This window comes from Podarcis melisellensis, assembly GCF_964234715.1.
Source record: "Podarcis melisellensis genome assembly, chromosome: 5".
In the NCBI taxonomy this organism is placed as follows: Eukaryota; Metazoa; Chordata; class Lepidosauria; order Squamata; family Lacertidae; genus Podarcis; species Podarcis melisellensis.
In genome coordinates, this window is record NC_138537.1 from 99,478,210 (window position 1) to 99,506,115 (window position 27,906).

The 27,906-nt window shown below is 44.5% G+C and overlaps 1 protein-coding gene and 1 pseudogene across 2 annotated transcripts; both read left to right on the forward strand.

Annotated features, from left to right (window-relative positions):
* Positions 1-3,884: 3,884 nt before the first annotated feature.
* Positions 3,885-24,431, forward strand: BCL2L14 (BCL2 like 14). Its single transcript, XM_081913380.1, has 7 exons — positions 3,885-3,951; positions 9,953-10,142; positions 14,116-14,549; positions 15,663-15,827; positions 17,088-17,158; positions 18,801-19,073; positions 23,659-24,431. The coding sequence occupies exons 3-7, from the start codon at positions 14,123-14,125 to the stop codon at positions 23,698-23,700; spliced, it is 978 nt and encodes a 325-aa protein (XP_081769506.1). The 5' UTR covers positions 3,885-3,951; positions 9,953-10,142; positions 14,116-14,122; the 3' UTR covers positions 23,701-24,431.
* LOC309370619 (minor histocompatibility antigen H13 pseudogene) lies at positions 20,918-22,271 on the forward strand (annotated as a pseudogene). The gene is made up of 3 exons: positions 20,918-21,012; positions 21,106-21,290; positions 21,415-22,271. The product of its transcript is annotated as a minor histocompatibility antigen H13 pseudogene (transcript).
* Positions 24,432-27,906: the final 3,475 nt, after the last annotated feature.

Consider the following 27,906-nt stretch of genomic DNA (forward strand, 5'->3'; position numbering starts at 1 on the left):
TCAAATCCTAGGTACAGAAAATCTTAAGTGATGAAGAATGAAGCTCCTCACTGCATCTAATTCAAACCTGTTGCTACAATTTAAGCTGGTTCATTAACCCATTTGGGAAAGAACATCATTCATGAAGGGTTTTATCTTAATGTTTCAAAGAAACCCAGGCACTTGATGTCAAATTCCCACTGCCCCATCTGTAACATCTAGTTCAAGCCAGATAGAATTGCTTATTGTCTTAAGAGGCCCACGGGAATTTGCAACCTGCTTTTTGCTGCTTAAGAAGGGGAATGTAAATGCTATGTAAAGAAATTTTCTAGCATGAGTTAGGAGGGATATTAATAATCAATATACAGTGGTACCTTGGGTTAAGTACTTAATTCGTTCTGGAGGTCCGTACTTAACCTGAAACTGTTCTTAACCTGAAGCACCACTTAAGCTAATGGGGCCTCCTGCTGCTGCCGCACCGCCGGAGCACGATTTCTGTTCTCATCCTGAAGCAATGTTCTTAACCTGAAGCATTATTTCTGGGTTAGCGGAGTCTGTAACCTAAAGCGTATGTAATCTGAAGTGTATGTGGTACCACTGTATCCTCTCCTGCCACCCTCAACATTCCCACCACAAAAATAAAATTGAAGGGAATCTTGTTGAAACTTACTCAGAAGAAAATTTACACATCAAAATTCCTTGAAAGGGTTTGCACAGAACCAAGAAAAGGGGTGGATGGCAAAAAGCCTCAAAGAGACAAAAAAAACAAAAACCAGTTTAAAAAGAAATCAGAGGGTCTTGGCTGATCTTATGGAAATGCAGTACTTTAATGATCCTGTGACCAAATAATTCCAATTAAAAACCTGACCTCAGATAGACAATTGCTGCACCTCAAAGTTCTCCTTTTGACAAACAATTTGCTTTTACTGGAAGGGATGCTCATTTTCCCTTTGGTCATACAGTCATAATACTTCTTAGGATTCCTTTGTATTCAAATTATATATTGCCTACTTTTTATGGCCTTTACAAATAAATGTGTTGAGGTGTGTGTGTGTGTGTGTGTGTGTACACAAACACGCATCTGGGGGAGTGCCAAACTGGGTCTTTGACCCAAGTGACAGAAAGCCTAGTTTTGGCCCTGCTTCAACTAGGGGGCTCTCCAGATAGAGGACTGATTCCACCGCTGTATACCAATTGTGGCATCTCTGTATATCCTAAAACCACAACAGGTTTTCCTATGGTTTTTGCGTGAGGTAGAACTTTGATACTTGGGAAACCCAGACAGAAGGTGAACAATTAAGAAATATTTATTTTACAGAACAAAGTTGGTAAAACAAATGAGGTGTCAGGAGATAAAGTTCTTTCAGTAAACAGTTAACTTACTAATAATTATACTAACTCCAGTGCTTTACCCCCCCCAAAAAAAAAATGTTTAGGGGTACTACTCATATTGAAATACTGCCCCTCAATGAGGCCAAACTTAGATTCACAAAATGTTTAGGGATATGTGTACCCCTGCGTACCCCCAGAAAAAAGCACTGGATATTGGATGTTAAAGGTAAAAAAGGTAAAGGTACCCCTGCCCGTACGGGCCAGTCTTGACAGACTCTGGGGTTGTGCGCCCATCTCACTTAAGAGGCCAGGGGCCAGCGCTGTCCGAAGACACTTCCGGGTCACGTGGCCAGCGTGACATCGCTGCTCTGGCGAGCCAGACCCGCACACGGAAACGCCGTTTACCTTCCCGCTGGTAAGCGGTCCCTATTTATCTACTTGCACCCGGAGGTGCTTTCGAACTGCTAGGTTGGCAGGCGCTGGGACCGAGCAACGGGAGCACACCCCGCCGCAGGGATTCGAAGCGCCGACCTTTCGATTGGCAAGTCCTAGGCGCTGAGGCTTTAACCCACAGCGCCACCTGCGTTACAGGCTTCTAAACAAGTTAGTAAACACACAGCTTCTTTTAACCTTCAGTTGTTTGTTTTTGGTTCTTACTCTTCAGTTAGATGTTATAAGTTTCTAGACTTGTTGGTAAATGCTTAGTCTATTTCTAGTTATTTCATTTCAGTTCCTTAACTTAGTTGTTGCAGTGTTACAGCTTAAAACTTCGGTTTCCTAAACAAGGTGGTACTTTCTGTCAGTTATCCAACCTTTCAACAATCCTACTCCTGAGGTCCTCCCAACAGTGCAAGAGACCCAGAGGATCACCCCACTTGGGAGTCTTCCCTTTCTAGAAGATCTCTCCTTTCCTGGCTGGAATGAGACCCAAGTCGCTGTATCCTCACAGCTCTCCTTCTCCTGGCTCAAACTCAGCCCTCCTATCTGAATACTCTCAGAGAACACTAAAGAACACTGATCTAAGCTCAGAGACTCCTTTCTCTTGCTGTAGATATTTTCCTCAGGGTGGATGTTGCACACAGAGACCAGAACAAACTCTTCTCTCTCTAACTCCCTTCTAAAACTATCTCCCTATCTGAACACTACTTCAGAAGCTGCTCCTTTTATTCTCCCAAAGCTCTTTCTATCCATCTGTCTGGATAGCAAATTAGAGAGGGCTAAAACCAGAATTAGTGTCCCAGTTTGCAAACTTTACCCCAGTCTAAAAACAGAATCCAAACTCTGGAAGGGCACCGACAGCGGGAGGCCTCATTAGGGAAAGTGCGCCTCGGTTTAAGAACGGTTTCGGTTTAAGAACGGAATTCCGAAACCAATTAATTTTTTTAACTGAGGTACCACTGTATAAGGATGGGGGGGGCTGTGGGTTAAACCACAGAGCCTAGGACTTGCCTATCAGAAGGTCGGTGGTTCGAATCCCCATGACAGGGTGAGCTCCCGTTGCTCGGTCCCTGCTCCTGCCAACCTAGCAGTTCGAAAGCCCATCAAAGTGCAAATAGATAAATAGTTACCGCTCTGGCGGGAAGGTAAATGGCGTTTCCGTGCGCTGCTCTGGTTCACCAGAAGCAGCTTAGTCATGCTGGCACCATGACCCGGAAGCTGTACGCCGGCTCCCTCGGCCAATAAAGCGAGATGAGCACCGCAACCCCAGAGTCGGGCACGACTGGACCTAATGGTCAGGGGTCCCTTTACCTTACCACTGTATAAGGTATGAAGCTAATAACATAGAATATAAAACCTAAATAACATATATAATTAGTAGAACAACAGCTAAGATAAGCAAAGTAGTTATGATTTATGGAATGAAGCTTGTTGTGAATCCAATTTCAGGTAGAAAGTGTCCTTCCCTTGCAATCTGAAAGCAGCCAGCTGACCAGCGCTCGTCAGGGAACTGCCTTTGGTGGGAAAATGCTCACACACCCCTTGCTTTCCTGTGAGTAGATCATGTATAGTCTGTGAAATGAATCAATATTAGCTATTTGAAACACATTCAAAGCTTGAGTGTAGTGAAATGCTATTCTTTCCTTGCATATAATATTTATCTATTGGGGGCAGGGGATGTAAGCCTGTATGATGGAGAGAATGGTCAGGCACTTACCAGAGAATATTGAACTCAGTGGGACTTACGTCTCAGTAAAAATGCTTAGGATTGCAGTATAAGACCGCACAGTCTTAACCCAGTTACCTGGCAGTGAGTTCCATTGAATTCAGTGGATTTCAGTACAGGCTTGCAGTGTAAGACTCAATTTAAAGTGGCCACATTTCCCCTCAAAATTGCATGAATTGATAAATATAAAGTGGTTTGTATGTCAGCATCACATCTCTTTCATTGGTGTTTTATAGCTGATTCCATGTAGCAGTGCTCGTTTTACGTATTCACATGATGTAAACATGTATGTTTCCTCTCATCCAAACAGACACACACAAACAAACACAAAGAAAGAGAGAAAGAGAGAGAAAAAAACATAATATAAGCAAGCAATACTTGGAAGTGCTTATCTTGTGAACTTGCCATTTAAATTGTTTAATTATGACAAAAGCTCCTGTTTCCAAAAAAGAAAGGAAGGAAGAAAAAAGGATGGGGTGAGTTGGTTTGATCTCTTCATCACTTTAAATTATCTCTGAGACATGGAGGGGAGGAAAAAGGAAATGGAGAAGGGATATTTCTGGGAGTTGGGCCCCTTCTGCAACTCTATTATTCCCTTCCTCAGCTTTCCCTCTTCCTCTCTCCAGGATTTCTGTCTCAGGGGATCCCATCTTCCACTTCACTGGGGCACAAGTGCTGCCGCTCCAGATTTTCCAGCTCTCTCTCTCCCTGCCTACCCTTGTAAATGAGCCTCCTTCGGCTTCATGGGAACAGCTCCTGCCATTCACTTTTCCCTCTCTCTTCCGTTCACTTTTTCAAATTTCTCTGGCTTAAGCCCAGACATGCTGGAAAGTTGGGAGCCTCAGTGGTGCCCTCTGGAGGCTGGGGCAAAAATCCTGGCTAGTCCCCCCTCCCCCCCGCTGACTACGGCTTGGGGCTTAGAATTAGAGGGTTAGGAGTTGGGCTTTAAGCATTAGGGGTTAATGGCTACGGGTTAATGGTTACAGTTAGGGTTGGGGGTTAGGGTAGTTTTAGGTTTAGGGTCAGGTTTAATGTTTGAAGTTTTATAATGTTTTTATGTTGTATGTATTGGTAGCCGCCCGGAGTGGTTGGGGCAACCCAGTCAGATGGGTGGGGTATATTAATTTATTATTATTATTATTATTATTATTATTATTATTATTATTATTATTAGGACACAGGTTGGGCAGGCACACATCGTTTTCCATGTATTGTTTACACAGTGCATTTGTTACTGTGGCTGATACTTATTGCACTTGATGATATGTAACACTAAGGCTCTGATAGGACAGTGTATCTATAATGTTTTGATTTAGTGACAGTGTGACTCATGAGGGCTATATACAGTGGGAGGGGTGTTTCTCTCTCTGAAACCTAGTTATCCCAGCCCCGACCTGGGAACAATTTCTAAGAAAATATTTCTCCCAGACAGATATCTCTAACACTCAATCTGATACTCTTTCAAGTCACTTGCCCATATGGCCAGATACTGACCCGGAGGAAATAGTAGATTTAATTGCTAAACTGAAAACTGATAAAGCCCCAGGGCCCAATCTGATCCCGGCGGAAGCTATTAAACAACACCCAACATGGTGGGCTAAAATTCTTGCAAAAATCTTTGATGCAATCAATGCCACGGGCCAGATACCTAGATCATGGAAGGAGTCCATCATAATTCCTATATATAAAAAAGGACCACCAGAGGACCCAGGAAACTATCGTAACATCAGTTTATTATCAATCATTGGGAAAATCTATACTCGCTTCCTGTTAACCAGACTAACCCAATGGGCCGAAGATTCCAATCTGATAGGCCATGAACAGGTCGGGTTTAGACCAAATCGCGCTTCTATTGACCATGCTATAATTCTATATCATTTGGCGCGGAAGTATTCTTCCCCTACGCATGGTCTTCTATGTGCCGTTTTTATAGACCTGAAGGCGGCTTTTGACAGTATCTCTAGAGAGCTGTTATGGGAAAAACTGGCAAAGTGGGGCATAGATAAAAGGCTGTTGTGGCTTATGATTAAATTACATGAAGGGACGGCTGCTAGGGTGAGGTTAACACCTGAGGGCGATCTCACAAACTCTGTACCAATAAATAAGGGGGTACGACAAGGGTGCATCCTTGCCCCCTATCTTTTTAACCTCTATATTAGTGATATGAGAACGCCCCTAGCTGAGGCCCAAACCTCCATTCATGCACCCAGGCTTGCAGACTATCGCTGCCCCTTATTATTGTACACTGACGATGCGGTGATCCTCTCTTATTCTCGAATCGGTTTGAGGAGGGCCCTTAAGATTTTTGTGTTATATTGCCAAACAAATTTACTTACTATTAACCATTCCAAATCTAAAGTCCTAATCTTTTCCAGGAGTCGTAAACTGTATAGATGGGAACTCGAAGGGAAGCCAATTGAACAAGTTTACAAATTTCAATATCTAGGAATTTACTTCCAGTATAATATGGGATGGAAAGCGCATATCACATATTTACAAAATAAGGTTAAAGCCCTTATCTACGCTCTATTACGCTTCTTCTTTACTGAGGGGGCTATGCATGTTCCATCCGCCTTAAAAGTTTATAGTGCAAAAGTGGTTGCAACTATGGCCTATGCGGTCCCTTTATGGGGCGCCTTTGTAAACCTCTTGCCTCTGGTGACATTGCAAAATCTTTTTCTAAGACGCCTTTTGAAACTACCCTCCTGTGTAAGCAACTCTGCCATTCGCTTAGAACTTAAGACCCCCTCCCTAGAGATTCTGATGTGGAGACATGCCTTTAATTATTGGCTATCCCTTTGGCATAAATTGCCAAACTACCATCTTATTCAGTGCCTTTGGAGAGACGAATTCACCAGCCCATGGGCAACAAAAATCCATTCCAAACTGTTGTCTTATGGAATCTCTCCTTCCGATATACTTAATTTAGATCTAATTACAGCTAAAAAGGTCATCAAACAAAGATTGGAGGAGGTAGATTTGCAACAAAATCTTACTACAGGTGGAGGTACATGTTCCCCGATAAATCAGGGCATTACATCTATGTCCCAGATACCTCGATATCTGTCTACTTTATCGGCTGCGTCGCATAGATTCGCATTTGTTAGAGCCAGATTTAATGTGTTCCCCTCAAATGTGCTGAGCAATAGATTTTCTAACGGTAAAACCTCTGTTTTATGCGCATGTGACAACAAATCAATAGAATCCCTCTATCATATCTTGTTTAATTGCCCCTTATACATTGTTCCCCGATCAAGGATCCTGAGTTCAATCATTCTGGAAATTGCTGCTAAACCACCTGAATTACATCTAGCTTATCTACTCCAGGACATTGACTCTTATAGAACATTACAAGTTGCTAGATTCCTGATTTCAGTTCTTTCATATAAAAGACTTCATGGAATGCTGCATGACTATTAAAAATCCAGTAAACTCTATGCACCATCTTTATCTTCAAGGCCATAACACGGTACATCTAGAGATTGTAAGTAATGTGAAGGAGATTATGCGTTGAAATATTTTAGTTGATATTTTAGATTGTAAAATGCTATTTTATCTATTGATTTGTTTTACCTTGTGGGCTTATAGCCAAATAAAGTATTATCTATCTCTGAAACCTGAAGTAAACTGAGCATTTTCTTTTCTTTCATGTTTGATGCTGTTAAATTGAATGGGAGAGTGAAGGTTTTATGGTCATATTTGCAGGGAGTGGACTAGATGACTCTTGGGGTCCCTTCCAGCCCTACAATGATTCTGTGATATGGGGGGGGGGGCAATAATCCCGATGCTCTAGCAGACTTAGTTTGGTCAAAATCAAGTATACACTTGCAGAGTTAATGCTAAATACGTTACTTCTGGTAAATGAGCCACCATAGCTGCTAGAGGAGTGTGAAGATTTCCGTCCTGGGCTTTTTAGATTGGTCTACCCAATGTACTATCTGAAACCAAAGCAGATGTGATTTTCCCCAACTCTCCGACCCCACTACAAATAAAATGCACAGGGGCATTAAACTGTATAGCTCCTCTTCCACACACACTCTACAACCTGCCCAGATTGCTGATGTTGTCAAATGTAGCTGCAGTTAAGTTGCAACAGTGATGAGGAGTGATCATTCTGTGCTATTGTGGTGGTGGACAAAGCTGTATTGTAACTTTTGAATAAAAGTGTTAAAAATAAGTGAACGAGTAAGTAGATAAGAGGAGGAGGAGGAGGAGGAGGAGGAGGAGGAGGAGGAGGAGGAGGAGGAGGAGGAGCAATGAGAGATTTTTTAAAGGAAGTTTAAAGAAACCCATCATTGACATATTGGGCCAGATCACATGCAATACTAATTGTAGTTCTCTGTGGCGTGGAAGTGATTATTGAACTAGTTTATGCATGCCAAAAGATTTACCTTCTGTTGACAATAGGCAACAGACAGCCTCAAAATATTTCTCCATACCTTTCCAAGATGTGTTAACTTTTTTGGAATTTGAACCTCCCCAAACAGCAACAGTCCAACCTTCAAATAATGTGACATAAAGGAAAAGGTACCCCTGACCGTTAGGTCCAGTCGCGGATGACTCTGGGGTTGCGTGCTCATCTCGCTCTATAGGCCGAGGGAGCCGGCATTTGTCCACAGACAGCTTCCAGGTCATGTGGCCAGCATTATTAAGCCGCTTCTGGCGAACCAGAGCAGCGCATGGAAATGCCATTTACCTTCCCACCGGAGCGGTACCTATTTATCTACTTGCACTTTGATGTGCTTTCGAACTGCTAGGTGGGCAGGTGACATAAGGAAAGGCTATAGCCATGTAAGATAGGCTGCAGTTAATATATGTACATAAGCAGCAGTTTTTGTCAATATATTGTGGGAGATGGGGAATTGAGAGGCCCCAATCCACATTCAGTGTATGTACTGGGCCCAGGAAATCCTATTGCAGTGAGTGGCTTCCAAGTTCACATTATTTCTAGGATTAAGCTACATATGTAGAGAGAGGACCTTATCTGTACTATTCAGTAGATTACTTCAGAGACATGTCTCATAACTTTAAAAAAAAACCCCAAACTTTAATGCAGCTGTGGAGATTTCCAGATTTGATTATAACATGTGTGTTGCATAACTCTTTCACCAAAGAGTTAAACAAAAACATGTGTTTAAAAAAATGTGTTAAGAATTTGTCCACTCCAAACTTCTTTCCCTACATAAGACGAAAAAAATGTGTGAACCCACCAATCCTCATACATGGGTTTCTGCTTAAGGACAATTATCAAGACTATTCTTCTGTAGGGGAAAAAAATAGTCTTGCCATTCACAAAACAAGATGCCTTTCATTCCCTGCAAGTGCCATTTGCATTTCAGAACTCAGGAGTGTGAGGGCAAACAATATTTCTGAGCCAGGTTCAGCTAGATCAAGGGTCCCCAAACTAAGGCCCGCAGGCTGGATAAGGCCCGAGGGACTCACTTATCTGGCCCACGGAGACCCCCGCCTCCCACTGCCCACTTCCAGGTCAGAGGAGCACCAGACATAGCTTGCGCGCATGCACAAGTGTTATTTCCGGTGCACATCCAGGTCAGAGGAGGCCCCTGCATATGTGCACAAGCTATTTCCAGTGCTCCTCCGACCCGGAAGTGCGCCAGAAATAGCGTGTGCGCATGCATATGGGCACGCACTCCCCCGCCCTCCAGCCCACCGTGCAATCGGCGCTGGAGACACCTGCCTGAGGCGCAGTAAGTTTGCTGACCCCTGAGCTAGATTCAAAGCGCCACTCACTCTATATCCAAAATTATCACTGCTGTGCATTGAGAGCATTTATTATAATTACTTTTTATAACTTACCATAAGCATAATATTATCAGCACAGATCAAATGTCACCATGTCTTTTAGCAGAAAAATTGTGCATTTTGGTATACCTTTGATGGAAAATCAGGGAGTTACTAAGTAACATTCCAGAAGTTGTATTCTTACAACTGGCTTGTTGTAGCAACGTTTTTGCTCACTAGGTGTCAGTGCTGCCCTACATTCATTTAATATTCTTAAGTACAGTAGTGGAAACAGAGGCACAGCCAGAGTTTGCAGGAAACAGATGCTTATTCCTACAGAAATCGTTAAAGTCTAAACTTGCAGACTTTTGATAAAAGTTAGAATATAGAAAGCTTTAGTTTAGAGAATGAATGTCGGATGTAGGTGTGAGGCAGCGTAGCTCTGTTTACCAAGCCCAGGAAGGCAAACATCACGGGGGGGGGGATGCTTCCCCCCTCCCCCCCCTGCTCCTGCATCCTTTGGCACATCTGAGTGGGCACTGTTAGAAACAGGATGGTGGACCAGAAGGACCTTTGTGGCACATATACTTCCAGTTTCAGATAATCCTAGATACATGGTGAATGAATGGCCCAAGGTCAGAACGGCTTTACGTGGTGTGTTTCTTTTAACAAATGAGAAATGACTGCTAGGCTAAAGTGTCCAGGCTCTTAGCTCCACCCCTTTTCATTTCTCAGCAAACAAAGTTCCAATAAGGAAGTGAAAGTGCCCTCGAAGCAGCTGGGCTCTTTGAGCTGGTTTCTTATTCTCCTAAAGCGGAACTTAAGGTGGTGGGAGTAAACCAAGGAAGCGGACACAGCACTGCGGCATTCACTGGCCACCAACAAGTGATCCTTTCGGGGGCTGTTTGTGAAACATTATCTGAAGGTAATTACCCAAAGTTTTATATAAACAGGATTTAATGATTTTTATTTGCTTAAGCCTGAATACTGTCTGTCTTACAGGAAACTTCCTTGAACTTTCATACTGAGTAATATATGACTTTCAGCTGGGCTGGGGAAAGTCAGTCAGGACTGTCTTTCTCTCAGGAATGCAGATATTTCATAAGTAGAAAACTATTAAAGGTAAAGGAACCCCTGACCATTAGGTCCAGTCGTGGCCGACTCTGGCTTTATTGGCCGAGGGAGCTGGCGTACAGCTTCTGGGTCATGTGGCCAGCATGACTAAGCTGCTTCTGGTGAACCAGAGCAGTGCACAGAAACGTCTTTTACCTTCCCGCTGGAAGGTGGCAATAAAAAATAAATCAGGCTCTAGCCTCAAGCGAAGCTCTGTCTCCTGGCACTTTCTGCTGGAATGGTTGCTGAATGTGTTCCATTTGCTATTGAATTTCTGCTGGACCAGACATGGTTGAGTGTAAAACAAGTATTGTTGAAATATGTTGGAATGATCCTGTTTCTCTTAGGCTACCCTGAAAAAGTGCATAGCTCATGAGTTTGTGGCACTAAAGTTTCATGTAAAAACAATAAATTGAAATTATGTAAACTTAATTGTAATAAATCTGGAGGAGTACTGTTAGTATAGAATTAGAGACTATAAGGAGAAGCAGTGGCTGTAAGGCACTTTGTATTTCAGAAGCATCAGAGCTTTCCAAACTTTTCATGTTGGTGACACACTTTTTAGATATGCATCATTTTGCAATACAGTAATTCAGTTTTACTAGCAAACCAGAGGTTAAACTAACCCCTTTCCAGCCCCAGAAATGTGGGGAGCATTCCTGTGACACACCTACAGCTGCAGCTGACATGTTGTTGCGACACACAGTTTGGAAAGCTCTGTTGTAAATCATTAGCAGTTGCCCTTTATGCCATTTATCTGGTTCCACAGCAGGTGTGCCAGTTTGGATCTGTTACAAACAAACTGACATATCCTAAAATAAATCAGTTTCTGCCAGTTCCATGGTAGTTTCTAGTCAATGAAAGCAGGAAGGTGAGGACTGACTTACAAAGAACAGTGACAGGTTTTCTGAAATATATGGTAAGTCTGTTCTTTCTCTTACCAAGGGGCAATGATTTTAAGACTTCTGAGAAATGATATTTTTTTTGAATAATATTGCCTCCCAAACATTTGCAGCGAAATGTTCAGGAACAACACAAACATGAGAGAACATAGCAATTTTATCTGTCTGTAGGGGTGCTTATGCTCAAAACTCATTCACATGTGGAAATATATGTGGAAATGGATATGTGTACATTCAAACCCCCAGAGCCACCCTGAAGCTAGCAGGCGAGGGGGGGGGGAGAGAGTCTGCATCCCAGAGTCTCCCAGGCTCTGCATTGAGTGGGCCTTGCCTAGCAATCAAGCCAGAGAGCTTAAAAACTCTTTTAAGGCCAGGTATCCCTAAGTGGGGACGTGGGTGGCGCTGAGGGTTAAACCACAGAGCCTTGGACTTGCAGATCAGAAGGTTGGTGGTTCGAATCCCCGCGATGGGGTGAGCTCCCATTGCTCGGTCCCTGCTCCTGCCAACCTAGCAGTTCCAAAGCACGTCGAAGTGCAAGTAGATAAATAGGTACCACTCCAGCAGGAAGGTAAACGGTGTTTCCGTGTGTTGCTCTGGTTCGCCAGAAGCAGCTTAGTCATGCTGGCCACATGACCCAAAGCTGTACGCCGGCTCCCTCAGCCTGTAAAGCAAGATGAGCACCACAACCCCAGAGTCGGACACGACTGGACCTAATGGTCAGGGGTCCCTTTACCTTTACCTTTATCCCCAAGTGGACCCTGTGCCAAAAGAGCTCTGAAGCGTTCTGCCTTGCTTGGGACTTGGCTTATGAAATTTCATGCAGCCCAACCAACTACATCTGGTTGAAACTGCATAAGTCAAAGTACATGTAAGATGAGGAATTATAGCACCTAGATGAAAGTTGTTAAATAAGGATTTATTTGATCAGAGAGCCCTTGGCATGGTGCTGGCAATGCCCCTCCCTCAGCACATACAACCCTACTAGGGTGGGGACCAGCCCTGCTTCCAAAGCAGTGGTGGCAGCACTCAGCACCCTCCACCAGATCTCTAAGCACACTTCAGCAATGGAAAGGCATCTAGGTTTGACCCACATCCACAGTAACTGCCCCCCAGTTTAAGTAACCCAAATTTCAGTGCCCTGTACCTAATGATTTCAGAGATAGAATCATAGAATCACAGAGTTGGAAGAGACCACAAGGGCCACCGAGTCCAACCCCCTGCCAAGCAGGAAACACCATCAGAGCACTCCTGACATATGGTTGTCAAGCCTCTGCTTAAAGACCTCCAAAGAAGGAGACTCCACCACACTCCTTGGCAGCAAATTCCACTGTCAAACAGCTCTTACTGTCAGGAAGTTCTTCCTAATGTTTAGGTGGAATCTTCTTTCTTGTAGTTTGGATCCATTGCTCCGTGTCCGCTTCTCTGGAGCAGCAGAAAACAACCTTTTCCCCTCCTCTATGTGACATCCTTTTATATATTTGAACATGGCTATCATATCACCCCTTAACCTCCTCTTTCAGGAGATCCCTCCTGAAACCTGAGAGCTGATGTCAGCCAGTGGAGACAATGCTGAGCTAGGTGGACCAATGGTCTGACTCCGTAAGACAGCCTCCTATGTTCCACTTTGCTCATACTTTATAGCCAAGAGGGTGAAGCTCATCCTGGGAAAATAAAGGCGGTGGGCATAAACTTTTGGCGGATCAGCTACTGGAGATGGGAGGAAGAACAACACTGATTCCTGGACAAACCACTCTCTGTACCAGTTCTCCAGGCTAAACATGCCCAGCTCCCTTAGCCGTTCCTCATAAGGCATCGTTTCCAGGCCTTTGACCATTTTGGTTGCCCTCCTCTGGACACGTTCCAGTTTGTCAGTGTCCTTCTTGAACTGTGGTGCCCAGAACTGGACACAGTACTCCAGGTGAGGTCTGACCAGAGCAGAATACAGTGACACTATTACTTCCCTTGATCTAGATGCTATACTCCTATTGATGCAGCCCAGAATTGCATTGGCTTTTTTAGCTGCCGCGTCACACTGTTGGCTCATGTCAAGTTTGTGGTCAACCAAGACTCCTAGATCCTTTTCACATCTACTGCTCTCAAGCCAGGTGTCACCCATCTTGTATTTGTGCCTCTCATTTTTTTTGCTCAAGTGCAATACTTTACATTTCTCCCTGTTAAAATTCATCTTGTTTGTTTTGGCCCAGTTCTCTAGTCTGTCAAGTTCGTTTTGACGTGTGATCCTGTCCTCTGGGGTGTTAGCCACCCCTCCCAGTTTGGTGTCATCTGCAAATTTGATCAGGATAAAACATCCTACTTGGGGATGCTTGTGAACAGAAGCCAAAGTCACTTCCCATTCTCAGAGGCCACCTGCTGATGAAAAGTATCCAGCAAGAACAGTGAAAGGCAGTGCTCTTCAGAAACCCTGGCGTGGCCTGACTGGCATTGGTGCTGTACCTGATCCTGACCCTGACCATGCCTAACAGAAGTAGAAGAGTAAAATAAATATGCAAAATTTCAGAATAGGAAAAGTTCATTCCCTATATGGGATGAAAAGTTTGTGCTACTTTGCAATAGAATTTTACTTTATTTGAGTACAGAATACATGGAGCCTGACAAGGTGTTCAAATGATTGTCCATGCCCTTCCTCTGTACCAGTGTGCACAAAGTCTTGCTGCTCCTCAGAGCTGGACTGAAATTTTTAGGGCGAGAAGACAGAACGAAAGGAGATTCAAATTGTTTCCTGTTTGAACTTGGCTTGCTCAGATTTCCCCCACTTTTTGCCATTGTGTCTCTAAATTGATTATAGCAAAGCACTCCAAAGAAATTCCTACCTTTACTTGGTAATACCAATAAAATGGTGTTGCTGTTGTTTTATCTTTGCAGGTGCATCATGAATTTGACAAATTCTTCCAGTATGGAAGAAATCCCTTTGGAGGATGTCAATAGAACTAGCACAGAGTACAGAGTGCTTATGGCTTATGCGCAGCGTCGACTGTCCACTAGCAAATATGGGCATCTTTTAGAAAGGGAAGCGAAAGGCCAAGAGGGATCATCTCTAGGCAGAGAGAAGAGGCAAGGTAAGGAGAAGGCACATCAAGGCTCGTCTCCCAAGGACCAAGGACAGCCGACCAGAGTCAGGAGGAAGAAGAAGAAGAAGAAGTCCCATTGCAAGCACTTTCTCTTTCCTTCCTGTCTAAGGGCGCAAGCTGAAGAGGATTCTGGGAAGAAGTTCAGAAGGGGTGATGCTGTAAATGGGCGTGCACTAAGCCTGCAGGCGGGTGTTGGAAGTTGTTCTGCTTTTTCACTAGAAGAGCAAGGTGGGTTTAATTCCCCCCCCCCATTTGTTAAACACTCTAATAGCATATTAGTGGCAACTATTGCTTGGTTTTTAGCCTTGGTTTCTAAACAGTTCTGCAGGTTAAGTTCCCAGAACTGCAGTTCCTTACAGTTCCGTAGGTTAAGGGGATGATAGCTAAGCCACTGCGATGGCTTAAATTTTATGAAATAAATAAATAAATAAATAAAAGTAACATAGCTAATCTATCAAACGATCTAAAGCAGTGGTTCCCAACTTTTTTTTTTTTTTTTGGCCATGCTCCACCTAAGCATGTATAAAATCCTGATGCCCACCCCTCATGACATACAATTCTTACTATTCAAAAAGTGAACTCCTATTCACATGGAAGAAGCCTAAAAAGCCATTAACTTTGTCTATCTCGAATTGCCCCCCTTAAAAATCAACTTGCCCCCCTTTGGGGCATGTGCCCCAGGTTGGGAACCACAGCTCTAAATAGTGAAGAAGACTTTTTGTGGGGAAATCTGCTCCCCTTGGCAGCCTCTCTGACCAAAGCGATGCACGTCCATTGTGAAGGGCTGGTTCTTAATTCTGTGAGGGTCTGCCTCAGGGACTGGGAAGCTTTTTCAGCCTGAGGGCTACATTGCCTCAATGCTAATGCACAGGAGACTGCATGGCAAAGGTGGGTATGGTACTCCAAGGAAGTATGGCACACCACAGGCATGCACACATCACACGCCTAAGCACATCACCATTCAACTTCCTATCAGAGGCAACAGAAGGCTTTCCCCAATCCTACATGAGGTGGAGGGAACATTTTCAGAAGTGGGGCAGGGTCACAGGTGGGTGAACTCACAGTGCGGATAGTCCCATGCCACTGGGGTTCCAAAAGGCTGTCCTCTTGGCCTCTGCGACTCAGTGGTAGATCGCATGCAGCACTGGGAAAGGTCTTTGTTGGTGAGCTTGCTGCCAGAAGACCATCTACAGATTGAGTGGATCAGCATTTGAGCATGTTCCTTATGGAGAAAGGCTAGAGCATTTGAGGATTCTAAGGGCGAGATGCTTGATAATTTCAAGATGGTGCAGGGTGTAAGAAAACCAGCCAGCGAATTTGTCTCAATTTGTTTCTGAACAGGTGATTCAGACATCAATGTTGTGGTAGACAAGCTTGCTGAAATAGTTGATAATTCCACGCCATTCCCTCAAAGGACAGGATTCAAAGCACTGGAACAGACTCTGAGCCTAGAAGCAGATGGTGGGTGTGCCACCAAACCCGAAAATGAAGATGATGTTGAAAAAGGTAACCTGCTTTTCCTCAGCAGCCAAATGGCATTTCTGTAGAGTCTGTGTTTTCAAAAACTTTTTTTCTTGGCGAAACCTTTTCCTGATTGATTTGTCTGTCAAGGAACCATTGCACACTTGCCACATAACCCCTGGATGTTGCAAAGGATTCCAGCACACATTCTTCAGCATACTGGCATAGCCTTTTGGGTGGCGCTGTGGTCTAAACCACTGAGCCTAGGGCTTGCCAATCAGAAGGTCGGCGGTTTGAATCCCCACGACAGGGTGAGCTCCCGTTGCTCGGTCCCTGCTCCTGCCAACCTAGCAGTTCAAAAGCATGTCAAAGTGCAAGTAGATAAATAGGTACCACTCCAGTGGGAAGGTAAACGGCGTTTCTGTGTGCTGCTCTGGTTCGCCAGAAGCGACTTAGTCATGCTGGTCACAAACGCCGGCTCCCTTGGCCAGTAAAGCGAGGTGAGTGCGCAACCCCAGAGTCATCTGTGACTGGACTTAATGGTCAGGGGTCCCTTTACCTTTACTAAAAACTGTATGTGTGTTCAGAAAAGTAACAGACATCTGCCATATGGCTGAAACACACCTTCAGATTTATTTAAACATTTTCAAATATATAACACAGTTGTGCCCTTTGGGTTATCTATCACACTGTTTCTCAGCCACATTCAGTGATGGTCAGTATTCTCCACACGAGGCAGCTGATAGTATGGCCAGGTAAAGGTAATAGGTAAAGGACCCTGGAGGGTTAAGTCCAGTCAAAGGCGACTATGGGGTGCGGCACTCATCTCACTTCAGGCCAAGAGAACCAATGTTTGTCCACAGACAGCTTTCCGGGTCATGTGGCCAGTATGACTAAACCACTACTGGTGCACAGAGGACCGTGACGAGTCCAGAGCTCAAAGAAACGCCTTTTACCATCCAGCCACAGCAGTACCTATTTATCTACTTGCACTAGTGTGCTTTCAAACTGCTAGGTTGGCAGGAGCTGGGACAGAGTAACGGGAGCTCACCCCATCGCACAGATTTGAACTGCCAGCCTTCCGACCAGCAAGCCCAAGAGTGTTTTGGACCCATGTCCCTAGTATTGCCAAACAACCTCTGCTGATTGAGATAATATACATAGAACACATGGAAAAAGCATTCCATAAATACTTAAAGCTCTTGAGGCAGCTTACGAAATCATTTGTTTTAATGAATGTAAATGATTATTTTACATCCTGTGTTAAACCAGAAAATTAGCTTCTTATTTTTCCTGTTTTACCAGATGAGAAAGAAAAGTTAATAAAAGAAATAGTTGCCTTGTTAAGAGCATCGGGAGATAAACTGCAGGAAAAGGTAACCAGTTTGAGGCTGCAATTTGTACTATGTTGTTTTTTACTTGCATTGAATCTTAAAGCATTTAATCGCAGAACTTTCTATTTTATTATTTACAATTTTGTGAATTGCTTTTCTAGAATGTTGAATGTGTAGAAAGGGGAGAAAGATATATTTTAAAGAGCAGCTGCAGGGGAAGGAAGACAAGAGAAAGCCTTTTGTGGAATTCAGATTAGGTTTGGATAATAAAATAATAGAATAGTAGAATTGGAAGAAGGGACACAGGTGGCACTGTGGGTTAAAGCCTCAGCGCCTAGGACTTGCTGATCGAAAGGTCGGCGGTTCGAATCCCTGCTGCGGGGTGCGCTCCCGCTGCTCGGTCCCAGTGCCTGCCAACCTAGCAGTTCGAAAGCACCTCCGGGTGCAAGTAGATAAATAGGGACCGCTTACCAGCGGGAAGGTAAACGGCGTTTCCGTGTGCAGCTCTGGCTCGCCAGATGCAGCTTTGTCACACTGGCCACGTGACCCGGAAGTGTCTCCGGACAGCGCTGGCCCCTGGCCTCTTAAGTGAGATGGGCGCACAACCCCAGAGTCTGTCAAGACTGGCCCGTACGGGCAGGGGTACCTTTACCTTTACCTTTACCTAGAATTGGAAGGGATCCTGAGGATCCTCTAGTCCAACCCTCTGCAATGCAGGAATCTCAACTCAGGCATCGGTGACAGATGGCCATCTAACCTCTGCTTTAAAATATCCTCCACCTTCTGAGGTAGTCTGTTCCACTGCTGAATAGCTTTTACTGTCAGAAAGTTTTTCCTAATGTTTTGTCAGAATCTACTTTCTTGTATCTGGAACCCTATGGAGAAGCAGAAAACAAGCTTACTCCATCTTCCATGTGACATCTTATTTCCTCTCAGTCTCTTTTATCCAGGCCACCAAACATATCCAACTCCCTCAACTGTTTCTTTTAAGTCTTGGCTTCCAGACCCTTGATCATCTTGGTCACCCTCTTCTGCACACCTTCCAGCTTCCCTGTATCCACTGTGGTGCCCAATTTGATCCATCAGATTTGTTTATATCCACATAAAATGTGTGTACATTAAGGAGGCCTCAGTAATCTTTTTCCAAAGATTTATTTGGGGTTTTGGACAGCTGAAAGCACTTATCCAGAACTACATTTACAAGTTGGCTGTAAAAAAGAAGTTGTCTCACAAATCCACACTTACCAGAGAATAGGAGAGCAATTATTTCTTATTTGTATATTTTACAAGGAAAAGCCTTCCTTGAACTTGCTGTGTTCAGAGATTGTTGTTCCTGAAATGGGACCAAGAAGAGAAGAAGAAGAAGAGTTTGGATTTGATATCCCGCCTTTCGCTCCCCTTCAGGAGTCTCAAAGCGGCTAATATTCTCCTTTCCCTTCCTCCCCCACAAGAAACACTCTGTGAGGTGAGTGGAGCTGAGAGACTTCAGAGAAGTGTGACTGGCCCAAGGTCACCCAGCAGCTGCAGGTGGAGGAGCGGAGACTCAAACCCGGTTCCACAGATTACAAGACTACCGCTCTTAACCACTACACCACACTGGCTCTCGAAAACCTACCTAGCTCACACTAGCTCTACCAAAACCTCTGTTTGTTCCTAATGACAAATGCCTTACATTCATTTCCAGGTTCAAAATGACAGGACTTTCTTTCAGTGTGCCTCAGAACTGATGTCCTATGGATTCTTCAGTAGAGTTGCCGATCAATTCCTAGAAGAGATACCTGCAGACTCTACAGCAGACTCTGAAGTGCAAGCACAAAGTATCAAAGTTGCTTTTGCTATTGAAGTCATAACTAGACTCACTGCTATAGACAACCATCCCATGAACACCATACTGGGCTTTGGAGCAAAATACCTCAAGGAAAACTTCAGCCCTTGGATCCATAGTCAAGGTGGATGGGTAAGAGATTTTGCTTCCTCTGCTGGCACATCCTCCCCTTTCTAAACAATAGTTACCTGTGAACTTTCCATTGGGGCTGCTGGGCCAGCAGCCATTTGTGACAGTTGGGTGCGAATGCAGGGTACCCTGTGTTACATAACACACATTTGTTCTGACATTCTGAAAGTAGAAATTATTATTTGTGCTCTTATTCCCACAAGCTTGCACTGAGCTCTCTCACTGTGTTAGGATATAACTAGGGTTTTTTGGTATTTTTGTTTTTTATGGAAGCCGCCCAGAGTGGCAGGGGAGGCCCAGCCAGATGGGCGGGGTATAAATAAATTATTATTATTATTATTATTATTATTATTATTATTATTATTATTATTAGGTGCAGATTAAAATTGGTTTAACAATCTTGAAAAATGTAATCCCATTGGCTAGGAAAATTCTCAGGCAATTTACCATTTTTTTATTCCCAGTTTTCTTCAGATAATAATAATAATAATAATAATAATAATAATAATAATAATATCTTTATTGTCATTGCCCCCTCTCAGGGACAACGAAATTACTTGGCTGCTCCATCCACCCAGATAGGGCACTCCACTCAAAATCAGAACAACTATAAAAACACTAATTAAAACAATATAATATAATACAGCAAGGAAAATTAGATGACTTTCAAAGTCCAGGTTTCCCATTCAGGGCCGAGATCGCTCTGGAGAAGAAGCTGTTCTTGAGACGGCTCGTTCTTGTCATCATCGTCCTGTATCTCCGTCCCGACGGCAGGAGCTCAAAGAGACAGTGACCAGGATGCGATGGATCTTTTACTATGTCCAGTGCCTTCCTATGGCACCTTGTGGCATAAATCTGCTCTAAGGTGGAGAGTGGGCAGCCAACAATGCTCTCTGCTGCCTTAACAACTCTGCACAACGCCATCCTGTCCTGGGTAGTACAGCTTCCGTACCACCCACATAAGCCATAAGTGAGCACGCTCTCAATGGCACAGTGATAGAAGGCAAGCAGCAGTTTCTGTGGAAGATGGTTTTTCCTTAGGATTCTTAAAAAGTACAGTCTCTGCTGTGCCTTCTTCACAAGCCCCCTTGTGTTGACACTCCAGGACAGATCCTCTTGTAATTCAATACCCAAAAATCTGAACGTTGTTACCCTCTCCACACAGACCCCATCAATCAAAAGTGGCTGGACATTGCTCTTCTGTCTCCTGAAGTCCACCACAAGCTCCTTTGTCTTCCTTGTATTTATGAGCAAGTTGTTAGCTCTGCACCACTCTGTCAGCCGCTCCACCTCATCTCTATAGTCCGATAAAGCTGTGGTAGTGAAATGACTATACAGTGGTACCTCGGGTTACAGACGCTTCAGGTTACAGACTCTGCTAACCCAGAAATAGTACTTTGGGTTAAGAACTTTGCTTCAGGATGAGAACAGAAATCGTGCGACTGTGGCGCAGTGGCAGTGGGAGGCCCCATTAGCTAAAGTGGTACCTCAGGTTAAGAACAGTTTCAGGTTAAGAATGGACCACCAGAAAGAATTAAGTTCTTAATCCAAGGTACCACTGTAAAACCGATAAAAGTTTGTAGTGTATCTATTCAAGACGGGTGGGGGGGAGGGGGGATCCAAATTGGATTCTAAGTTGGTGCTTCAGATTCAAAGCTTATCTCCACCGGTCTGCTTTAGGCAATGCTCATTTTGCCTGAGAAACCAAAGCTTCAGAAAGCTGAGTTGCCTCTTGGGGCGGGGTAACAAATGGCTATAACTTTTAAACTTTGGGGGCTGCGTTTTTTTGACTGGAGGCTATGGAGCACACTGAGGTGCAGAACAGGAGTGGGGCCAGAGACGCCTCCATGGCCAGGGCTGCCTCCTGCCGCCCTGGAGGGCATGCTCTGGCCTATAGCGGCCTAGTGCTCATGGCCCTGTTGCCCATCTTCTTCGGGGCACTGTACTTCGTCTCCTGCGCAAAGGGGAAGAGTGCTTTGGATATGCCAGAGACCATTGCCAACTGAGATGCTGCCCGCTTTCCTGTCGTTGCCAGCTGCACCCTCTTAGGCCTCCACCTCTTCTTCAAAATATTATCTCACGAATACATCAGCCTGTTACTCTCCCTGAATTTCCCCAACAAACAGTGCCAGCTTCTCTTCACTCAGGGCTCTGAGGAAACTAAGGAAGGGCTTGTCGACCGCGAGTTTGACACCGTGGACCTTGTCTGCCTGGCCATGAGTAGCAGTGTTGGAAATCTGGTACCTGTTGAGAAAGCACTGGATTGCCAACACCTTCTTTGGCCTGGCCTTCCCTCTCAGTTTTTATTTATTTATTATTCAGTGAATTTATATACTGCCCGGAGGTCTCGGTGGGTCTCTCGGTGGGGTGGAGCTGCTGAACTTGAAGAATGTCAGCACCGGCTGCATTTTGCTTGGTGGGTTCTTCATGTATGATGTCTTCTGTGTCTTTGGCACCAACATTATGGTGACGGTCGCAAAGTCATTTGAAGCACCCATAAAATTGGTTTTCCCCCAAGATCTGCTAGAGAAATACTTGGAGGCTGACAACTTTGCCATGATGGGCTTGGGGGACATTGTCATCCCAATAATCTTCATTGCTTTACTGCCATGCTTTGCCTCAAGAGGAACAAGCACACATACTTCCACACCTGTTTTGTGGCTTATGTGGTATTTTGGGGCTGGGCCTCACCATCTTCAACATGCACATCTTCAGACATGCACAGCCAGCCCTGCTCTACCTGGTCCCAGCCTGCATTGGCTTCCCTCTCCTGGTGGCTCTGGTGAAGAGAGAAGTGGCAGAGATGTTCAGCTATGAGGAGAACTCTGTCCCCAAGGAGGTGCCAGAGGAGACCAAAGAAGGGAAGAAGGAGAAATGACTTTGGGAAGCTCAGCCAGCTGAGCTCCATCTGCTGGCCACCCCCACCCCACCCCACAAGTGAATTTTGCCTTTTAAAAGACAACTGGATCGTATAACAGCCATGTGTGTTTGTACGTGTGCATCTGTCTGAGGACTGGTGGGGCAGGGGGTGGAAAGCAGGAGGAGGGGCCTGTTTATTAATTGATCTTCTCTCTGCCTGTCTACTTGCCTGTCTGCAGCCCTCCTGTTCCCCTGGGGAGAAAGAGGATGGGGCAGGTGGGGGCAAAAAAGCAGCTTTGATGCCAGCTTCCCTGTCTTTTGATGCCAGCTTCCCCGACCTCTGTTCATTGTCTTGGTGGGAAGAAGAAAACGGGGGGGGGGGGGAGAGAGAGAGAGACAAAGGGGGAGAGAAAGGGAGGCTTGGAGTTGATTTTTAAATTTTGTATTGTGAATTTGCTTCACAAATTAAAACAAAACAAAAAATTATTGAAGAACTTTAAAACTTTTGTCACACCTGGATGAAATCTGTGGGCAAAGTAGCCTCTTCTGAGTGGAGCCATGTTTAAGACAAGGTACAGATAAACTTTTAAAGTTTGTTTGTTTGTTTGAAAAAGGGATTCCTCCCCTCACCATGTTGTTGGCAATTGGCATAAACATATGGTACATCATATAGAGACCTCTAGGTAAATTCCCTGCAAAATTGCAGGGGTTAATATGGATGAATAACAGTTTGAAGCTTTTAAAGTTTTCTGACTGAATTTGGCATCAGTTTTCACTGAAAGTGCTTGTGACAATTATGACAATTATGGGTGGACGTGTGTGGCAGAGGTGGGAGTTGAATATCCAGCATTTACTAGCTAAGAGCTAGATTCGTCAGTCACAAAACTACAGTCCATCTTCTCCCTCCCTCTGTCTGGCATTTTCCTTTTAGAAAGCACTTGGGGCAAGGAGGAAGAGGGGTGTGCCTTTTCAATTGACTGTGTCTCTCCAAATCTTCAAAGTGGGTCCAAAGCTTTAGAGTAGCACTGTTAGTTGCTTCAGAGAAGGCTTGATTCCCTTTTCTGATTCCCAAGAGCCCATCTGTCTGAAGCTGGTTAACGCATTGTCCAAAGTGGATACATAGGTTGTAAGAGTCAAGTGAGCAAGGCAGAGACGCACATTAGTGTTCATACCTCCAGTAGTGTAGTGAGAGTTGCTCGGCATTACCAAGGCAACTGGTACAGAGAGTGGTTTGTCTAGGAATCAGTGTTGTTCTTCCTCCCATCTCCAGTAGCTGATCCGCCAAAAGTTTATCCCCACTGCCTTCATTTTCCCAGGATGAGCTTCACCCTCTTGGCTATAAAGTATGAGCAAAGTGGAACATAGGAGGCTGTCTTACGGAGTCAGACCATTGGTCCACCTAGCTCAGCATTGTCTCCACTGGCTGACAGCAGCTCTCAGGTTTCAGGAGGGATCTCTCGCAGGCTCACCTGCAATGCCCCACTGCCTCATTCTCCCTCCTGGACCAGCATCCACTGCCTCCTGCTGCTTTTGCAGGCAGAAGAAACAGGTTGTGTTGCAAATCTGTAGTGTCCTGCATCTGAACTGATGGATCAGAAGTTGTGCATTAATTGGCATAAGTCTGTATTTGGTCTCCTTAGCATTGGGGAGAGATTCTTGCTCTGCTGTGAACCCCAAAACATACAGAATTGTATAAATCTTACTGACTTGGTTGTCTTTTCACTTCCAGGGGAAAGCTTTAGGATTACCAGACCAAGAAGAAGTAGAATGATGAAAGCCTGTGTCCTTCATGAGACATCTCTTCATTTGGAACTGGGATCGGGGATGGCTGAACAATCCCCCCCCCCTTAAATCAAAAGACTTAGTTGGTTTCATACTGGCACTGATAGTTCAGTGCATGTGCAATAAGAACATGCTGCTTTTGCGATGCTGGAGTACATTTTGCAAGTCACAGCAGGTGTGGCATTTTTAGTCCTTTGGTTAACATGATTCAATGACACATTGTTCGGGTGGAGAAACCTCTCAATACTTTTGTGCAAGAGACATCTTTGTAGGTGTAAATGGAACGTAATCACAATAATAAAACCTATATATAAAAATGGAGATCTCAGGAGTAGGATTGATGGGTTCCGCATGGGACAGGGCTCCTGCCTTTTTAATGGGTGCTTGGAGGACAGAGATTAGTCAGCTACAGTTTCTTCCATTGCTGTAGCCCAGACTCACAGATAAGTGTGTTTACATTACATTGTGTAGCATCACTGAGCCATACCACTTGAGACCTGGTGGGGTAACAGAATAATTGAAAGTTTCCCCCTGTGAAAATTCCCTTGCATTCATTTCCAATGAACCTCCTTCATTGGAGGTTATTATGCAGAAGTCAGATGGACTTCTGTCATGGATGCTCTAATTGAGATCCCTGTATCGCAGGGGGTTGGACTAGATGAACCTGGGAGTGACAGGAATAGCTTGAAGCAGAATATTGAGGTAGGACAGCCAGAAAGTAGGTGCAACGCCTACACTGTGGAACTCCCTGCATGTTCAGGTCATGTACACTTTTGAGCTCCTGCTAAAAACATCATTGTTCAGACAAGCCTGCCCAGATGCTTAGAAACACTGATGTGAATTTTGAATTTGTTCTAGTATTTTAATTTGTGTATGTTTTAAGGTATAGCTGTAGATTTTTCTTGATTTTCTTGTCTTATCTTTTGTAAACCATTTTGAGGTTTCTTTTTCTTTTTTTACAATCGAGCAGTGCATAAATTTTATGAAATAAACAGAAGAAGTCAACCTTGTGATTAATTTGTACATTCACTTTTAGTACGGAGTTTTGTTCCTATATGTTTAGTTCTAGATTGCCCTTTCTACTTTTGATTTATTTGGCATCCGTTATTATACTTTGTTACATTATAAATACTTATATGTTGTTGGCATCCATCTTTCTTGAGAGACAATGGAGTGAGCCTATGGGAGTGACGCCCACCTGCTGGAGAACCACAGGGCCTGCTGTAACTGCAGAGACCCGTAACTTGTAACTGCTGCCTCCTGAGTTGTTTTTGCTGCAAGGCCTGGGCGCAGGCCTGGGCAATGGGTCTGGAGGTCCTGAGCTGCTCAGATGACAAGACTCCCCTCTCTCTCTCCCAAAGGAAAGCAGAACAATACAATTGGCACCAGCTGAGTTGCAAAAGTTCCTGGAAGGAGGCAGACAAGGCGCCATCCAACCACCTTAGGGACTCTGCTTCAGATTTGTGTAGGGTTTACTCCTCAGCCTTTTCTTCTCCTGAAGATGTCCCACAAGGTAGGATATGTAAACAAAAACAACAACCAGAATCAAATTTCTCCCCCAACCTAACCTGAGCTGACTGGAGCATGAAGTTCACTGAACGGGTGGTGGACCCAACTGCCGACTGCACTCCGTATGCGCTGCACTTGGATAACCTGCACATCTCTCCCTCTGATTTCAACCCCATGTGGCTGAGTGCCAACAGCAATGTGGCCAAAACACTGATAAATTGAGCTCACAGTCTTTTCACCCTAAAACAAAATATAAATTCTTCTTATCCACAAAGCTTTCTCGGTTTCAGCCACCCAACAGGCTGTTCTTTTTGGTTTTCACTGCAGAACCAGGTGTCAGAAACCCTCTTCTGATCTGCTATAATCCTTCAATGGAGGTTTTTAAGCAGAAGTCAGGTGGCCGTCTGTCATGGATGCTTGAGTTGAGATCCCTGCATTGCAGGGGCTTGGATCGGATGACCCTGGTTCTGTGACTCCATGATTCCATGCAGAGATGCCTTGGCAGAGATGCCTACCCAGAACCTCTCCTGCAAGTACCTCGCCTCCGCCCCCCAGTGTGGGTCCAAGAAGGGACAGGGGAGCCAGTGACCCTGCACAGAAAAGCATAAAAATGCAGTGTTGGAGGGGACCCCAAGAGTCATCTAGTCCATCTTCCTGCAATTAAAGTAAAACCTTTTATTTCTGAATTTTTATTCTTTGGAAATCTTTTAAAGCCAGATTCAAATTTGGTTCCTTGTTAGTTGGAATTATGTTTGCAAACCAAATCTAGTATTACCATGATAAAATATATATATACTTAAATCAAAATACATTAATAAAACATACACATAAAATCTTTAAAGAAACATGGTCTCTCCATACACAGAGTTCTGCAGCTGTATTAACCCAGCTGATGGACACTTCTTCTTCTAGTTCAAAATACATACAAAAAATCTTTCCATTGTACTGGCCCATTTTAAATTTCTCACTACCCTCCACTAGCCAAATCTGCAGTAATTTGGAAAAGATACAGGAAGGACTCCTGCAAAATGCCTCCATTCTTTCTCCTATGTAAAACACTTTCTAATTTGCCTAACTTGTAGGGAATATCTGGCCCCACAAGTGCAGTCTCAAAAACAAGGGGTATTAATTTTCCAGGTAGACTACTGCTGAAGCTGGAGGCTTCGCTTTTTTCTTTAAAAATAGCTTTTGTTCACAAACTAAAGAAAAGAAAACTTGCTCACTGCTTTCTCTTATATGGTGCCCAATTTCACATTAAAAATTAACTATAGCTGTCTGTGTCGAACAGTTTGGCCAATAAATGTTACCTACTGGAAATTTTGAAAGTCTGTAAAACCTCAGCTGTTCTTGGATAGGAGAAACTGGGTGCTCAGGGGCAGAATCTGCTTCTGATATCTGTCCTCCCATACTTCTAATCAATGCACTTCTGAACACGGAAGTAGGTTGCTGATGCAACTGGTCCATATCTTCTCCCAATCAGCTTTATGCCAAGTTGGAAAAGTGCCAATTCCATGTCTCAACTGTAGATTTCCTGGGTTACAGACTCATGCCTGAGGGGGAGATTCTTGGGGTTTGCAAACTACTACCATAAGTTTGTGCTGGCCTATTCAAGGCTGACTACACCTCTCACAGATTGTTTGAAGGGCAAGAAGTCCTTCCAGTGTCACGCAGAGGCATGATAGGCGTTTGAATGGCTCAAAACCATGTTCTCTTCGGAGGTATACCTAGCACATGACCGGCCGCTGATAATGGAAACGGATGCTTCTGACAGGGCAGTGGGTGTGGTGCTGCTGCAGTCAGACCCAGATGGCAACCTCTGTGTGCCTTCCACTCTAGGAAGTGACTCCTTCTGAGCAGAACTACACCATTTCGGAGAAGGAACTTATAGCTATCAAGGAAGCCTTTGAAATGTGAAGACACTTCCTGGAAGGGGCACAGCACCAGGTAGAAGTGCACACTGACCATCGTAATCTAGACTATTGGCAGACGACAAGGCGTTTGAATCAGAGGCAGATTCGCTGGCTGCAGTTCTTTGCCAGGTTTGATTTCAGAGTCCAGGCAGTCAGAATCAGGGGGTGGATGCCTTTCTAAGAAGCTGGAATATCAGGACAAGGAACCAGTCTCGGAATGCAGACATATCTTGAAGCCGACACAGCTACAGCTGGCTGCAGGATCGGTGAGGGATGAAGCAGACTTCCAACGGCAGACCTGAGAGGATGCCTTTGCCAGAGGCATGGAGACACCAATGAGGCAGAGGGCTTCTCTGAGAAAAAGGGACTATTGTACAAAGGAGAAGCTCTTTATGTTCCAGTGGGTGACCTTAAGAGCCAAGGTCTTGCGTCAATGTCATGATAACCCTACAGTGGATCACTTTGGACAGCACAAGACATTATACCAGGTGACACGGCAGATTTGGTGGCCAAGAGGAAGAGAGAAGGTGAAGGAAGAAGTGTGAGTCTGTGAGACTTGTCAACAGGCAAAGGGGCCCAAAGAAGCACCAGCAGGGTTGCTGCAACTGTTAACTACCCCGCAAAGGCCTTGGGAAACCATTGCTATGGACCTCATAACGGATCTACTGAAGTCGCAGCAGCAGACAGTATTCTGGGTAGTAGTGGACTTGTTCACCAAAATGGCACACTTCGTGCCATGTAAGGGACTCCCAACAGCCCAAGAAACAGAACAGCTC